This window comes from Oncorhynchus tshawytscha, linkage group LG34 (genome assembly GCF_018296145.1).
Source record: "Oncorhynchus tshawytscha isolate Ot180627B linkage group LG34, Otsh_v2.0, whole genome shotgun sequence".
Lineage (NCBI taxonomy): Eukaryota > Metazoa > Chordata > Actinopteri > Salmoniformes > Salmonidae > Oncorhynchus > Oncorhynchus tshawytscha.
Window position 1 is genome coordinate 12,410,726 of NC_056462.1, and position 17,432 is coordinate 12,428,157.

The window sequence follows — 17,432 nt, forward strand, 5'->3', positions numbered from 1 at the left end:
AAAGTCTTGTAATTCCTTATCCTCCTGAATGATTATTAACTTTTTTTTTTTTTTGCTCGCTCGCCTCCCTTTTCTGGGGGGAAAATCCGTTAAACAGTGAATCAATTTTGTCTGGCCTTAGCAGAAAATCTGCTACCATCTAATGTGATGGGTACCTACATAAAGGAATTCAAAACACATTCAGAACCCATACTTAACACATTCATAAGGCACGTGATAATGCTGATGAATATGCAAAGTAGTTATGAATGCCTAATGTGTAGCCCCTTTCAAGTCAAACGATACCTATGCCTTATAGTTGGGATGTATACTCAAATGTTTTTATTTTCTATTGTCTGTTTTCCAGATTGACATTAACCCTCTCCTGTCCGATGGACCTGAAGAACTTCCCCATGGACGTGCAGACGTGTATCATGCAGCTAGAGAGCTGTGAGTACAGCACTATAGTATTACTGTAGTAGTACTGCAGTATAGCAGTATTTAGTATGTTATCCACCCATTATAGCCCTGTGACTGCAGTATCCGTCAGTGGAAATTTGGAATAAAAAGACAAAAGCCTGTTACGTAAGATGTTCAGATTGAATTTTTCATCTGACGGGTAGTAGGGAGCTTTTTATAGTTCCAATAAATAATGAGGTCACTGGTAAAATAATATGATAAGATTTGTGGTTGAGAGAGCGTGGGCATGGGTTTACCTGGGTAGGATAATAATGCCTTGTCATGCAAGTGTGGATGGTATGTCCTCTTGTGACCACACAGATGCACGAATGTAGGCTCTCGCTTACACACACACACACACATTCTAACAAACACACACACACACACCGCTGACCTAATACTCTAGGGTCTCTTCCTGCCTAGACTGTCTATATGGCCTTGTGGAATGGACTCATTCAGGCCAGTAGACCAGTTGTTATTGATTATGAAGGCTGTTAGTGGAGGGTTATTAACATATATTTAGATATGCAAAAGTCTGCACTTCTAATAAGGGAGGACATGTATAAGCATATCAAGTGCCGGCTGAATATGTGCATATAAGGAGCATTTCAAGACCCAATCACTCCATCCATCAAGATGAGCCGCTTCAGTTTGTGAGTGGGGTTCCTACACAGCAGAAATCAATCCCTGTGGACCATCAATCGCTATGCGTTCCCCATCTCCCTACAGCACACTCCCCTATTAGCATTTACCACATGGAGTAAAGGAAGTGGTCCGTTACCTTGTTAAAGATGTGTGGACTTGAGGAGACACAGCACTGGATGTGTCCGCTGTCCACTAAAAGACGTAGCAAATTGGCAAATACCTACAATACTTAATACTTATTTTCCACCATAATTTGCAAATAAATTCACTAAAAATCCTACAATGTGATTTTCTGGAGAAAAAAAATCTAATTTTGTCTGTCATAGTTGAAGTTTACCTATGATGACAATTACAGGCCTCTCATCTTTTTAAGTGGGAGAACTTGCACAATTGGTGGCTGACTAAATACTTTTTTGCCCCACTGTACATTTGCACAGGGGCCCGAGTGTGTCGCAAAATAATTCATGCCGATTGCTGCTGTGTCGCAGCTGCAGAGGCTTTTAGCCAGGACATCTATGTAGTACTCCCCTCGCTCTCTCGCTCTCTCTAGTCAAAACATGACTGTGATAACGACAGTCACAAGTTAACACTTTACTCCCACAGAGCTAGCAGCAGTGGCGTGGACACACTGTACACACACTGTACCCCACGAAACTAAAGCCTGCTCTGCTCAGCCAGCCGCTGAACGGCTTGGATCAGATAGGCCAAGCACGTGAACCCACAGAAGATCATGTAGAAACACTCCAATCAGCAGGAATTGGAGTCAATGACTTGAGGAATATATTGAAGGAATACAGAGGGAGCACATATGATATAATATGAATGATGTATTAACAATCTGTATGATGTGCTATAACTTGGCCTGAGCTTGAAGTGACTCTATTTTTAATAAGCAAGGTAGTGTGTTGAGGAAAGCGTATAACTTGACTTGGGTATAGGCAGAGGTTAGCATACATGGTCAGATGTGGGAGACACTGCAGTGAGTGGGAAGTGAATCAATGTCCGGTAGCGAGTAGGAAACCCTCCTTTATGTCTCCCTTCATTACCTACAAATTAAATATGCTCAGAGGGTGGATTCATTTATATTAATAGTAATGACCATGCTAAATGACCCCCCCCAACCCCCTCCCTCGGTCTCCTCTAACTTTCCCGTCTCCTCCCCGTCCTCTCTCTCCTCCCCCCTCTACACCTCTCCAACATGTACAAAATGGACACAGAGATGCAATAATTACATGGAGCTCCATCATTAATTGTTGTTATACATTTTTACACACCCTGTCCTTTCCAGTGCAGTTGCGGCCCGGGGGGATAGTTACCATGGCGCTGTACTGTTTAATGCTTGGGGAGGTCATTTGTCTTCGTTTGTACGGCCCCGGGTTTATTTCATTATTTTATGTACCACAGTCGGCGAGGCCCTTCTGGCTGGCTTTAGCCATTTGAAATGTGAGTTCAATGTTAAAAGGGAATGATGTTGATGGGTCGATGCCCGGTGTCTGGAATGGAGGGAAATAGATAGGCATGGGTTATTTCATGTCATTCATGAAATCTTATCAATTATAATGAATGGTTATGATGGTCGGTCTGTTGGGATACTGTAGCATCTTTAGAGTGTGTGCATGGCCAGTATTTAGCCTAATAATGTCATCATTTATTGGATTTGTATAGAGCTTTTCCAGATGCTCCAAGTGCTTTACATAGGTGGTGAATGAGGTACGTTTCCCCCTAAGACGTAAACTGGCATTCGAAAATCAGCCATTAGTGCGAACCAATAGGAATGTAGGAGCAGAGGAAGCTCTGAGTCATGTTGTGACTACAGTACATTGACTCATACTGCGGAGGCTGCTTTGTCTAATTTCATCTCCCAATATTAACCAAAATGTCTGCACTGCCTAGTCCCCTGGGCTGGTGAACTGCATCATGGGATACGTTGGGTTAAAGATAAATAGCCTACATGCGGGGTGGAGATATATTCAAGATGCTTCTATATCCAGCTGCAGATATTTCATATCATTTCTCTTGATTATTTAACTCTTGTCGGTATCTTTCAGTGTCCTTACGTTCAAAGATATATTTTCCTACTGGAGACTGGATAGTTTTTTCATCTTGCACAATAGTGCATAGCTGTTAGCATGCCCGTTCCCTACAGCTATGTCACGATCGTCGTAAGGAACGGACCAAAATGCAGCGTGGTATGTGTTCATGATGAAGTTTTTAATTAAAGAAAGCACTGAACACTGAATACAAACTATGCAAAACAATAAACGAATAACGACCGTGAAGCTATAATGAGAACTGTGCTGACACAAGCAACTAACATAGACAATCACTCACAAACATACAGTGAAACCCAGGCTACCTAAGTATGATTCTCAATCAGAGACAACTAATGACACCTGCCTCTGATTGAGATCCATACTAGGCCGAAACATAGAAATCCCCAAAATCATAGAAAAACAAACATAGACTGCCCACCCCAACTCACGCCCTGACTATCCTAAATAATGACAAAACAAAGGAATTAAAGGTCTGAACGTGACAAGCTAGCTGATGGACACCATAGGAGATGTTAATGCTTCAAATGGAAAGAGGTCATTAGCATGACTAGTACTCAGTTAACTGGGACCTTATTCCGAGGAATAAACGAATGGATTCCTTTTTTTTCCCCATTTCAAGGTCCCAGTTTTACATGCCGTTCCTGAGATATTATCGTAGAGTCAACATGGCTTTAGAATCAGACCTGTTTTGTTCATCTGATCACATGAGAATACTTTCCATCCCTCCTCCTTCCACGTCAGTCACTCCATTATCTGTAAGGCCTCAGTCACACGTTCCATCCCTCCTCCTTCCACGTCAGTCACTCCATTATCTGTAAGGCCTCAGTCACACGTTCCATCCCTCCTCCTTTCACGTCAGTCACTCCATTATCTGTAAGGCCTCAGTCACACGTTCCATCCCTCCTCCTTTCACGTCAGTCACTCCATTATCTGTAAGGCCTCAGTCACACGTTCCATCCCTCCTCCTTTCACGTCAGTCACTCCATTATCTGTAAGGCCTCAGTCACACGTTCCATCCCTCCTCCTTTCACGTCAGTCACTCCATTATCTGTAAGGCCTCAGTCACACGTTCCATCCCTCCTCCTTTCACGTCAGTCACTCCATTATCTGTAAGGCCTCAGTCACACGTTCCATCCCTCCTCCTTTCACGTCAGTCACTCCATTATCTGTAAGGCCTCAGTCACACGTTCCATCCCTCCTCCTTTCACGTCAGTCACTCCATTATCTGTAAGGCCTCAGTCACACGTTCCATCCCTCCTCCTTTCACGTCAGTCACTCCATTATCTGTAAGGCCTCAGTCACACGTTCCATCCCTCCTCCTTTCACGTCAGTCACTCCATTATCTGTAAGGCCTCAGTCACACATTCCATCCCTCCTCCTTTCACGTCAGTCACTCCATTATCTGTAAGGCCTCAGTCACACATTCCATCCCTCCTCCTTTCACGTCAGTCACTCCATTATCTGTAAGGCCTCAGTCACACATTCCATCCCTCCTCCTTTCACATCAGTCACTCCATTATCTGTAAGGCCTCAGTCACACATTCCATCCCTCCTCCTTTCACGTCAGTCACTCCATTATCTGTAAGGCCTCAGTCACACATTCCATCCCTCCTCCTTTCACATCAGTCACTCCATTATCTGTAAGGCCTCAGTCACACATTCCATCCCTCCTCCTTTCACATCAGTCACTCCATTATCTGTAAGGCCTCAGTCACACATTCCATCCTGGAAAATCATTGCCTGAATTACCCATTTTTGAATGGATAAACCATTATAATCCAAGGTTGTTGTGGATTGGCATACTAAATAGTGGATTGGCATACTAAATAGTGGATTGGTATACTAAATAGTGAATTGGTATACTAAATAGTGGATTGGTATACTAAATAGTGGGTTGGCCCATGAAATCTGCCCGTGCTTATTCCTTTAGCACAAAAGACAGTGGGACATTAACAACATTGACTCCTGGTTGATCTATTGAAAGGAACAACTTATCCTTGATGCAGTGTAATCCATACTATTGATATTGTATGATACAGCATATAACACGAAGGGTATCCATGATATTTGGATCTTCCCATAAATCTGGTCTAGGTGGAGATATGAAATGTAGAAATCATCAATTGAATATGTATTTATAAAGGCTTTTTTACGTCAGCTGTTGACACACACAGTGCTTTTACTGTACAGTAACCCGGGCCGAGGCTATATTGTCTGATTGCATGTCCCGCCTCTCTTCTTTTCCAGTTGGCTACACAATGAACGACCTAATCTTTGAGTGGCAGGAGAATGGACCAGTCCAGGTAGCTGATGGGTTGACCCTCCCACAGTTCATAATGAAGGATGAGACGGATCTGAGATACTGCACCAAGCACTATAACACAGGTACGATACAATGGGAGTGTTTGAGGTCGAGTCCAATGCAGTCGGACTGTGCAGAAACACTAAAAATGATCTTCCATCCCAAATTAGGCTACTTTTTATGTGGCGAGGTTTAGTGAATATGCACAGAGCCTTCCTCCGGCTGTTCCACACAGTTCGAGTTGAAAGATGGGACCTTAATTGTGAAATCTAATTAGGTTTTCGTATGGCATCATCAACACCAACGCTAAGAATAATGGTGGGACAAGAGTCTTCACGCTTCTGCTTTGTAAATCTGTGACTCATTCAAAGAAAACAGAACGCACAAACAAGGTGATGGGTTGCTGGTGACATGTTAATCTTAGTGGTATAATAGCTTGACGACGTTGAAAGAATGATCACAATTCATGAATTTACATTTATGAATGTACATTTACATGTGAAAACTAGAAAATTCATATTACTCTTCTAAATGGCTTTGAGCCGAAACAGTCAGGCTTTTTTTTATACTCCGTTCAAGATGGTTTCGATATTCACAGACTGCATATGAACACGCTATATGGCTCACAACATTCTCGACATCAGCAGAGCTCTATTACCATTTCTTACAACCAGCGATGTCAGAGAACACGGTCCCAATTCGGGAATTCAACCTTGGTCTTCTTTCACATAACAGAAAAACAACTGCAGGTCTCTAACTCCACATCTCCAGCTAACTGCACCACTATCTAATATTATAAGTTTGGCCTGATTATACTTTTTTACTATTACCATTTGGAGAGCAATGTCACGAAACACGATTCTAACTCAAAAATCTAACTTTTTCTTCCTTCTCATAACACCACAATCGCTGCAGGCTTTCACAGCTAACTGCAGTGCTAGATTAATCCTAGGCCGAAGTGAGGCCTGATTCAGCTTCTTTGGCTGTGCTTAGACAGGCAGCCCAATTCGGATATTTTTCCCACTAATTGGTCTTTTGACCAATCAAATCAGATGTTCTCACATCAGATCTTTTTTAGAACTGATCTGATTGGTCAAAATACTGTCTAACGCAACTATAGACTTGTTTACAGCCAGCCAGCCAGCGAAGTGTGATGATCCAGTCTACCACAGCACTAGCTAGAGTGAGGGTGTGTCCCAAATGGCACGCATATTCCCTATATAGTGCACTACTTTTGACCAGCTCTATTTCAGATGCAGCCGAAGTGTGGCCTTATTCAAATCAAAATCAAATCAAATCAAATTTTATTTGTTACATACACATGGATAGCAGATGTTAATGCGAGTGTAGCGAAATGCTTGTGCTTCTAGTTCCGACAATGCAGTAATAACCAACAGTAATCTAGCTAACAATTCCAAAACTACTACCTTATAGACACAAGTGTAAGGGGATAAAGAATATGTACATAAAGATATATGAATGAGTGATGGAACAGAGCAGCTTAGGCAAGATACAGTAGATGGTATTGAGTGCAGTATATACATATGAGTATGTAAACAAAGTGGCATAGTTAAGAGTGGCTAGTGATACATGTATTACATAAAGATGCAGTAGATGATATAGAGTACAGTATATACGAATACATATGAGATGAATAATGTAGGGTATGTAAACATTATATTAGGTAGCATTGTTTAAAGTGGCTAGTGATATATTTTACATCATTTCCCATCAATTCCCATTATTAAAGTGGCTGGAGTTGAGTCAGTGTGTTGGCAGCAGCCACTCAATGTTAGTGGTGGCTGTTTAACAGTCTGATGGCCTTGAGATAGAAGCTGTTTTTCAGTCTCTCGGTCCCAGCTTTGATGCACCTGACCTCGCCTTCTGGATGATAGCGGGGTGAACAGGCAGTGGCTCGGGTGGTTGTTGTCCTTGATGATCTTTATGGCCTTCCAGTGACATCGGGTGGTGTAGGTGTCCTGGAGGGCAGGTAGTTTGCCCCCGGTGATGCGTTGTGCAGACCTCACTACCCTCTGGAGAGCCTTACGGTTGTGGGCGGAGCAGTTGCCGTACCAGGCGGTGATACAGCCCGACAGGATGCTCTCGATTGTGAATCTGTAGAAGTTTGTGAGTGCTTTTGGTGACAAGCCGAATTTCATCAGCCTCCTGAGCAAATTGGAGTGGGTGTAGGGTGTCAGGTAGGGTGGAGGTGATATGGTCCTAGACTAGTCTCTCAAAGCACTTCATGATGACGGAAGTGAGTGCTACGGGGCGGTAGTCGTTTAGCTCAGTTACCTTAGCTTTCTTGGGAACAGGAACAATGGTGGCCCTCTTGAAGCATGTGGGAACAACAGACTGGGATAGGGATTGATTGAATATGTCCGTAAACACACCAGCCAGCTGGTCTGCCCATGCTCTGAGGGCGCGGCTGGGGATGCCGTCTGGGCCTGCAGCCTTGCGAGGGTTGACACGTTTAAATGTTTTCCTCATGTCGGCTGCAGTGAAGGAGAGTCCGCATGTTTTAGTTGCGGGCCGTGTCAGTGGCACTGTATTGTCCTCAAAGCGGGGAAAAAGTTATTTAGTCTGCCTGGGAGCAAGACATCCTGGTCCGTGACGGGGCTGGTTTTCTTTTTCTAATCCGTGATTGACTGTAGACCCTGCCACATACCTCTTGTGTCTGAGCCGTTGAATTGAGATTCTACTTTGTCTCTATACTGACGCTTAGCTTGTTTGATTGCCTTGCGGAGGGAATGGTTACACTGTTTGTATTTGGTCATGTTTCCGGTCACCTTGCCCTGATTAAAAGCAGTGGTTCGCGCTTTCAGTTTCACGCGAATGCTGCCATCAATCCACGGTTTCTGGTTTGGGAATGTTTTAATCGTTGCTATGGGAACGACATCTTCAACGCACGTTCTAATGAACTCGCTCACCGAATCAGCGTATTCGTCAATGTTGTCTGATGCAATACGAAACATATCCCAGTCCACGTGATGGAAGCAGTCCTGGAGTGTGGAATCAGATTGGTCGGACCAGCGTTGAACAGACCTCAACGTGGGAGCTTCTTGTTTTAGTTTCTGTCTGTAGGCAGGGATCAACAAAATGGAGTCGTGGTCAGCTTTTCCGAAAGGTGAGCGGGGCAGGGCCTTATATGCGTTGCGGAAGTTAGAATAGCAATGATCCAAGGTTTTTCCAGCCCTGGTTGCGCAATCGATATGCTGATACAATTTAGGGAGTCTTGTTTTCAGATTAGCCTTGTTAAAATCCCCAGCTACAATGAATGCAGCCTCCGGATATATGGATTCCAGTTTGCAAAGAGTCAAATAAAGTTCGTTCAGAGCCATCGATGTGTCTGCTTGGGGGGGAATATATACGGCTGTGATTATAATCGAAGAGAATTCCCTTGGTAGATAATGCGGTCGACATTTGATTGTGAGGAATTCTAAATCAGGTGAACAGAAGGACTTGAGTTCCTGTATGTTGGCCACACCACGTCACGTTAATCATGAAGCATACGCCCCCGCCCCTCTTCTTACCAGAAATATGTTTGTTTCTGTCGGCGCGATGCGTGGAGAAACCAGCTGGCTGCACCGACTCCGATAGCGTCTCTCCAGTGAGCCATGTTTCCGTGAAGCAAAGAACATTACAGTCTCTGATGTCCCTCTGGAATGCTACCCTTGCTCGGATTTCATCAACCTTGTCGTCAAGAGACTGGACATTGGCGAGAAGTATACTGGGGAGTGGTGCACGATGTGCCCGTCTCTGGAGTCTGACCAGAAGACCGCTTCGTTTCCCCCTTTTACAAAGTCGTTTTTTTGGGTCACCGGCTGGGATCCATTCCGTTGTCCTGGGTGAAAGGCAGAAAGTGAAAGGCAGAACACAGGATCCACTTCGCGAAAGTCATATTCTTGGTCGTACTGATGGTGAGTTGACGCTGCTCTTATGTTCAGCAGTTCTTCTCGACTGTATGTAATGAAACCTAAGATGACCTGGGGTACCAATGTAAGAAATAACACGCGAAGCGAGGCGGCCATCTCTGTCGCCCCCACTTCTCTCTGTACTCTCCCTTCTCTCTCTGTCCACCCCTATTCAGCCAGTGACGTAAAGTGCACAGTGAAGTAGGAGGCATTGCAGGCTGAATAATGTAATTTCTTCTACCTGCATCTTTCATGGGCCTGTCATGTCCTCATTGCCAACGCTAAGTCAGCCTTAGCACGCCCGCTTCCTCACTCCTGGCTAATCAGGATTATGTTGTGCTTCAATTAACAAGAGGGAGAAAAGGAAACGAAGATGTATTTTTAGATGACCGAGAGCAGCAGAGAGAATGGAAGAGGCTTGTGGGTGGGTGGGTGGGTGGGTGGATGGAGGCAGGGAGAGAAGTGGGGGTGAGAGAGAAGTGGGGGTGAGAGAGAAGTGGGGGTGAGAGAGAAGTGGGGGTGAGAGAGAAGTGGGGGACAGAGAGAAGTGGGGGTGAGAGAGAAGTGGGGGTGAGAGAGAAGTGGGGGTGAGAGAGAAGTGGGGGTGAGAGAGAAGTGGGGGTGAGAGAGAAGTGGGGGACAGAGAGAAGTGGGGGTGAGAGACAAGTGGGGGACAGAGAGAAGGGGGAGTACAGAGAGAGAAGGGGGAGTACAGAGAGAGAAGGGGGAGTACAGAGAGAGAAGGGGGAGTACAGAGAGAGAAGGGGGAGTACAGAGAGAGAAGGGGGAGTACAGAGAGAGAAGGGGGAGTACAGAGAGAGAAGGGGGAGTACAGAGAGAGAAGGGGGAGTACAGAGAGAGGGGGGGACAGATAGAAGGGGGTACAGTGAAAAGGGGGTACAGAGAGAGAAGGGGGAGTACAGAGAGAGAAGGGGGAGTACAGAGAGAGAAGGGGGAGTACAGAGAGAGAAGGGGGAGTACAGAGAGAGAGAAGGGGGAGTACAGAGAGAAGGGGGAGTACAGAGAGAGAAGGGGGAGTACAGAGAGAGAAGGGGGAGTACAGAGAGAGAAGGGGGAGTACAGAGAGAGAAGGGGGGACAGAGAAAAGGGGGACAGAGAAAAGGGGGACAGAGAAAGGGGGGACAGAGAAAAGGGGGACAGAGAGAGAGAGGGGGGACAGGGGACAGATAGAAGGGGGACAGTGAAAAGGGGGTACAGATAGAAGGGGGTACAGTGAAAAGGGGGTACAGAGAGAGAAGGGGGAGTACAGAGAGAGAAGGGGGAGTACAGAGAGAGAAGGGGGGACAGAGAAAAGGGGGACAGAGAAAAGGGGGACAGAGAAAGGGGGGACAGAGAAAAGGGGGGACAGAGAGAGAGAGGGGGGACAGAGAGGGGAGAGTACAGAGAGAAGAGGGGTACAGAGAGAAGGAGGAGTACAGAGAGAAGGGGGGGTACAGAGAGAGAGAAGGGGGTACAGAGAGAGAGAAGGGGGGTACAGAGAGAGAAGGGGGGTCCACAGAGAGAGAAGGGGGTCCACAGAGAGAGAAGGGGGGTCCACAGAGAGAGAAGGGGGTCCACAGAGAGAAGGGGGTACAGAGAGAGAAGGGGGTACAGAGAGAGAAGGGGGTACAGAGAGAAGGGGGTACCGAGAGAGGGGGGGGACAGAGAGAGAGGGGGGACAGATGTAGGAGAAGGAATGTCATCTGATAATTGAAAAAGCTTGTTTTTTCCTCCTTTCGCTACGTTAATTATATATAACAAGCTCCTTAGTGCATGTCTAGGCTACCATGGTTGTCACGTCAACAGTGTTTAGAGTGAGGCTGAAACAGTCCCCTATCAATAAGAGGTGTTTTGGCTGCTGACTACTTGAAAAGAGATTCAGTTTTAATACCAGTATCGCTTTTTCTTTGGCTATTATAGTCGATTCAACTTATAAAAAGAGTAAGAGCATAAATGAACACATTTTGGTTATACAGTAGCTATGGAATTGTTATTCCACTTGCTTTTCACTCGATGGTAATGGTTTAATGTGCAGCCTTGGTGAACTGGTATACCTCTAAACTAAAGCCCTCCTGAGAAATGTCAGGACCTCATTTTAACTTCTTAGAAAAGCTTCATCTTTTAGTTTTGTTATATGCACAAAAAAAGCCAAAGTGTATGAATGGAGAGGGCCAAAACATGCCTCTACCCAGGCTGCTATTTTTAGAAGCTGTCAGCTCTCTGTCCTGTCTCACATAAGGAGAAGGGGGAGAGAGGGGGGATTTCAGGCAGGAAAGAAAGAGAGCGCTCTGTGCTGGAGGAGACGGTAGGAGGACAGGGGGAGGCATGTAGCACTCCAGAATTTCTCTGTGTTTGTTTTCAAGACATGATCTTGAGGAATAAACAGTGGGAGAGTTGTGTGTGTATAGGTCGAGGGCAAGTCAAGGATCACCAACATTCACTCATTTGCCAGGCGCGCACAGTGAGTGAGTGAGACGTAGAGGGAGACGTAGAGGGAGACGTAGAGGGAGACGTAGAGGGAGACGTAGAGGGAGACGTAGAGGGAGACGTAGAGGGAGACGTAGAGGGAGAGAAATAGTTACTTCACTGGAATCTATGTAAACTGGAAAATGTATTTTCTGAGGCTGAATTTATTGTAGCTGGGGATTTTAACAAAGCTAATTTGAGAACAAGTCTACCTAAATTCTACCAACACATTGACTGTAGCACCTGCGCTGGCAATACACTTGATCACTGCTACTCTAATCCATACAAGGCCCTCCCCCGCCCTCCCTTCGGAAAATCCAACCACGACACCATCTTGCTCCTACCGTCCTACAGGCAGAAACTCAAACAGAATGTTCCCGTGACTAGAACCATTCAACTCTGGCCTGACCATGCTTCAAGATTGTTTTGATCACGCGGACTGGGAAATGTTCCGGGAAGCCTCAGAGAATAACATCCATTTATACACTGACTCGGTGAGTGAGTTTATAAGGAAGTGCATTGGAGATGTTGTACCCACTGTGACTATTAAAACCTACCCTAACCAGAAATCGTGGGTAGAACTGAAAGTGCGAACCTCCACATTCAACCATTGAAAGATTTTGGGGAATATGGCCGAATATAAACAGTGTAGTTAATCCCTCTGCAAGGCAATCAAACAAGCGAAATGTCGATATAGGAACAAAGTTGAGTTGCAATTCAATGGCTCAGACACGGGACATATGTGGCAGGATCTACAGGCAATTACGGACTACAAAAAGAAAACCAACCTCGTCAAGGACACGGATGTCTTGCTTCCAGACAAACTAAACACCTTCTTTGCCTGCTTTCCCTAGCCACGTCCTCAGAGCATGCGCAGACCAGCTGGCTGGTGTATTTAGAGACATATTCAATCGCTCCCGATCCCAGTCTGCTGTTCCCACATGCTTCACCATTGTTCCTATACCAAAGAAGGCAATGATAACTGAACTAAATGACTATCGCCCCGTAACACTCACTTCTGTCATCATTAAGTGCTTTGAGAGACTAGACAAGGATGATATCACCTCCAACTTACCTGCCACACTAGACCCACTTCAGTTTGCATACCGCCCCAACAGGTCCACAGACGATGCAATCGCCATCACACTGCACACTGCCCTATCCCATCTGGACAAGAGGAATACCTATGTAAGAATGCTGTTCATTGACTACAGCTCAGCATTCAACACCATAGTACTTCCAAGCTCATCATTAAGCTTGAGGCCCTGGGTCTCAACCCCGCCCTGTGCGATTGGGTCCTGGTGGTGAGGGTGGGAAATATCTCCTCCTCGCTGATCCTCAACACTAGGGCACCACAAGGGTGCGTGCTCAGACCACTCCTGTACTCTCTGTTCACCCATGACTGCGTGGTCATACACGCCTCCAACTAAATCATCAAGTTTTCAGACGACACAACAGTAGTGGTCTTGTTAGATTACTTGTTGATATTACATTACTACACTGTCGGAACTGGAAGCACAAGCATTTCGCTACACTCACATTATCATCTGCTAACCATGTGTATGTGACAAATACAATTTGATTTGATTTGAGTCTTCTTGGGTATGACATTACAAGCTTGGCACCCCAGTATTTGGGGAGTTTCTCCCATTCTTCTCTGCAGATCCTCTAAAGCTATTTTCAGGTCTCTCCAGCGATGGTAGATCGGGTTCAAGTTCGGCATCTGACTGGGCCACTCAAGGACATTCAGAGACTTGTCCCGAAGCCACACCTGCGTTGTCTTGGCTGTGTGCTTAGGGTTGTTATCTTGTTGGAAGGTTGAACCTTCACCCCAGTCTGAGGTCCTGAGCGCTCTGGAGCAGGTTTTCAGCAAGGATCTTTCTGTACTTTGCTCCGTTCATCTTTGCCTCAATCCTGACTAGTCTCTCAGTCCCTGCTGCTGAAAAACATCCCCACAGTATGATGCTGCTACCCTCATGCTTCACTTTAGGGATGGTGCCAGGTTTCCTCCAGATGCGATGATTAGCATTCAGGCTAAAGAGTTCAATCTAGGTTTCATCAGACCAGAGAATCTTGTTTGTCATGGTCTGAAAGTCTTTAGGTGCCTTTTGGCAAACTCCAAATGGGCTGTCATATGCCTTTTACTGAGAAGTGGCTTCCGTCTGGCTACTCTACCATAAAGGCCTGGTTGGTGGAGTGCTGCAGAGATGGTTGTCCTTATGGAAGGTTCTCCCATCTCCACAGAGGAACTCTAGAGCTCGGTCAGAGTGACCGTCGGGTTCTTGGTCACCTCCCTGACTAAGGCCTTTCTCCCCCGATTGCTCAGTTTGGCTGGGCGGCCAGCTCGGGGAAGAGTCTTGGTGGTTCCAAACTTCTTCCATTTAAGAATGATGGAGGCCACTGTGTTCTTGGGGACCTTCAATGCTGCATACATTTTTTGGTACCCTTCCCCAGATCTGTTCCTCGACACAATCTTGTCTTGGAGCTCTACGGACAATTCCTTCGACCTCATGGCTTGGTTTTTGCGCTGACATGTACTGTCAACTGTGAGACCTTCATATAGACAGGTGTGTGCCATTCCAAATCATGTCCAATCAATTGAATTTACCACAGGTGGACTCCAAGTTGTAGAAACATCTCAACGATTGTCAATGGAAACAGGATGCTCCTGAGATCAATTTCAAGTCTCATAGCAAAGGGTCTGAATACTTATGTAAGTAAGGTATTTCTGTTATTTATTTGTAATAAATTTGGGGAAAAATCAAGTAAACTATTTTTGCTTTGACATTATGGGGTATTGTATTTAGATTGCTGCAGAAATGGTTTTATATAATCTAGAATAAGGCTGTAACGTATTCAAGGTGTCTGAATACTTTCCAAAGGCCCTGTTGTTACTAAGAGAGAAAGAGGGAGAGCCTTACTGACTTAAGGAAAATACCACATACCAGACAACTGATGTTCAGGTTGGGTTCAGAATGGAGGAAATGTGTTGTTCAGGAGAAGGACTATGTTAAATACCATTATCTTGAGTGTTAGATCAAACTAAATGCACTTAGATCTGTCTGGTACAGTAACAGTAGCGACCTTGGCAAAAACATACACCACCTACCATTGCAAACCATTGAAAAATGTTTTGCCATGGCTTGCCCTAGTGAACACAACCCAGACGTCATTCTCCAGAGGCTTTCTTTCCCCCTCACCCATTGATGTCTAAAGTGCCCCAGGTGAGATCAAACCCAGGCAGGATTTGACCAATCTCCCTCAGCGAGAGATATAATGCTGCAATATTAAATTCTGTGGGGCCAGGCTTCACAAAAGGGTTGGACACACTCCCACAGGGTGCCATGGCCCCTAGCCAGTCTGCATTGCTGTGGAACTCTATGAGATTTGAACTCTTCAGTCCATCCAGCTCCAGCTGAGCTGAGTGCCATTCCAACGGATAGAACGTTCCTCCATCTACTTTGCACTCCTGGTCTACACGGTGGTGATTCAACTACCAGGTGATGGATCCTATGGTTAGTCTCCTTCCCTTGTCAAGTTCCTAGTAAAAGAGGATTTCATCCACAAGGGATTAACCATCTTCCTGGTTTAAATCATGGTTAAGATAGGTGGAGTTAAATCTCTCTCTCTCGCCCGCTCTCGCGCTCTCTCGCTTTCTTCCACATCGACATATAATGCTTATACGGTAAGCTATTCCAACATCTCGCGATATAAATGCTTGTGTCACCTCATACAGCCTGTTCTCCTCTGAAACAGTCAGCCAGCGATCCTGTTGCTGCAGGATTATTTTGCCGTGACAATCCTGGTCAAATTAAGATCCAACATCTGTATCTGGAGTAGCATGGGCCCTGAGCTCCCTATGAACCCTGGGTAAAGCTCACTGAAGTGGCTAATAAGAAAGTGGAGAGACCGATGTAAAGCAGGTATTTTGAAGAGCCTGCAGTGATTGATAGCCTGTGGTTGTTCATCTAGTTGGATGTACTGATTTATAAGTGGCTCTGAATACATGTATAGGTTAGATAGGAGGGTGTTTTTGCATTATTTTCCTCTATGGTTGCAGACACAGCATACAAAAAGGATTGAACGTACTTGTCATTCAATCTAAGGGAATGTTCTCCTGTTTAACGGTATAACGGAGGTTGTGTGACATCCTGCGATGACGAATCATGACAACCAATGTCACAAATCCCTCAACGTTTGTTTTGGTTTCGGATGTATTCATGTTAGGTTTGTTTTGCTTGTTTGTTTTTGTCCTTCTCTGCTATGCGAGTGGAGCGCTTGAACCCTGCCATCCCTCCCCCGGCGTCGGTTAATGTTGTAAATTATACCCAGGGTAGAGTCATCTCCCTCTCTCTGTCTCATGATCTTTTTAAAATGGTATCTGGCAAGTAAATAGACGTAGTGGGGGTGATTTCATAGATCTCTGCTGAGGCCCTGGAATGCAGTCAGTGATTTCCTATTGTTCTAACAAGGTTTTAATTCTAGATCCATGATTACTAGAACTGATATTCCCATTCATGTTGACGTTCTGTGATGAGTGATAATTCTGTTTCTATGGAGCTCAACTCACTTTGTCGGTTGAACACCGTCTGCTGCAGATGGTTGATAATCGGCAGTGGAAACGTGTCAGTCTAGTCAACAGAGACAAAACATTAGATCTTTCACCAAGCGAGAGGGGGTGCCGAGGTAGTGCTGCAGAAGCCGTGTGTGGTGGTTGTGTTTTGGTGCCAAGCATTGGAGCCCTGCCATGTTTGTTTGGTTACACTGTGAATGGCTGTGAACAGTGAATGGCTGTGAACAGTGAATGGCTGTGAACAGTGAATGGCTGTGAATGGCTGTGAACAGTGAATGGCTGTGAATAGTGAATGGCTGTGAATAGTGAATGGCTGTGAACAGTGAATGGCTGTGAACAGTGAATGGCTGTGAACAGTGAATGGCTGTGAACAGTGAATGGCTGTGAACAGTGAATGGCTGTGAACAGTGAATGGCTGTGAACAGTGAATGGCTGTGAATAGTGAATGGCTGTGAATAGTGAATGGCTGTGAACAGTGAATGGCTGTGAACAGTGAATGGCTGTGAACAGTGAATGGCTGTGAACAGTGAATGGCTGTGAATAGTGAATGGCTGTGAACAGTGAATGGCTGTGAACAGTGAATGGCTGTGAATGGCTGTGAACAGTGAATGGCTGTGAACAGTGAATGGCTGTGAACAGTGAATGGCTGTGAACAGTGAATGGCTGTGAACAGTTCATGTTCAAAGCATTAGGAACACCTGCTCTTTCCATGACACAGACTGACCAGGTGAATCCAGGTGAAAACTATGATCCCTTATTTGATGCCACTTGTTAAATCCACTTCAATCAGTGGAGGAGATGGGTTAAACAAGGATTTTTAAGCCTTGAGACAATTGAGACATGGATTGTGTATGCTTATTTTTATTTAACCTTTATTTGGACAGGGAAGAGATTGACACCTAGGTCTCTTTTTCAAATGTGCCCTGTACGAGATATATACAGTACCAGTCAAAAGTGTAGACACACCTACTCATACTATTTTCTACGTTGTAGGGGGAAAAAAGATCCAATTGGTCGGCTCCTGTGGATTTTTGTTATCT

The 17,432-nt window shown here is 45.2% G+C and overlaps 1 protein-coding gene across 1 annotated transcript in view; it reads left to right on the top strand.

The window, feature by feature from the left end:
• The window catches only part of LOC112232019 (glycine receptor subunit alpha-3-like), a 100,506-nt gene that overhangs the window by 63,998 nt on the left and 19,076 nt on the right, over window positions 1-17,432 (top strand). The window contains exons 5-6 of the mRNA XM_024398815.2: window positions 347-429; window positions 5,385-5,522. Coding sequence (XP_024254583.1) covers window positions 347-429; window positions 5,385-5,522 — 221 coding nt within the window. The remainder of the gene's footprint in view (window positions 1-346; window positions 430-5,384; window positions 5,523-17,432) is intronic.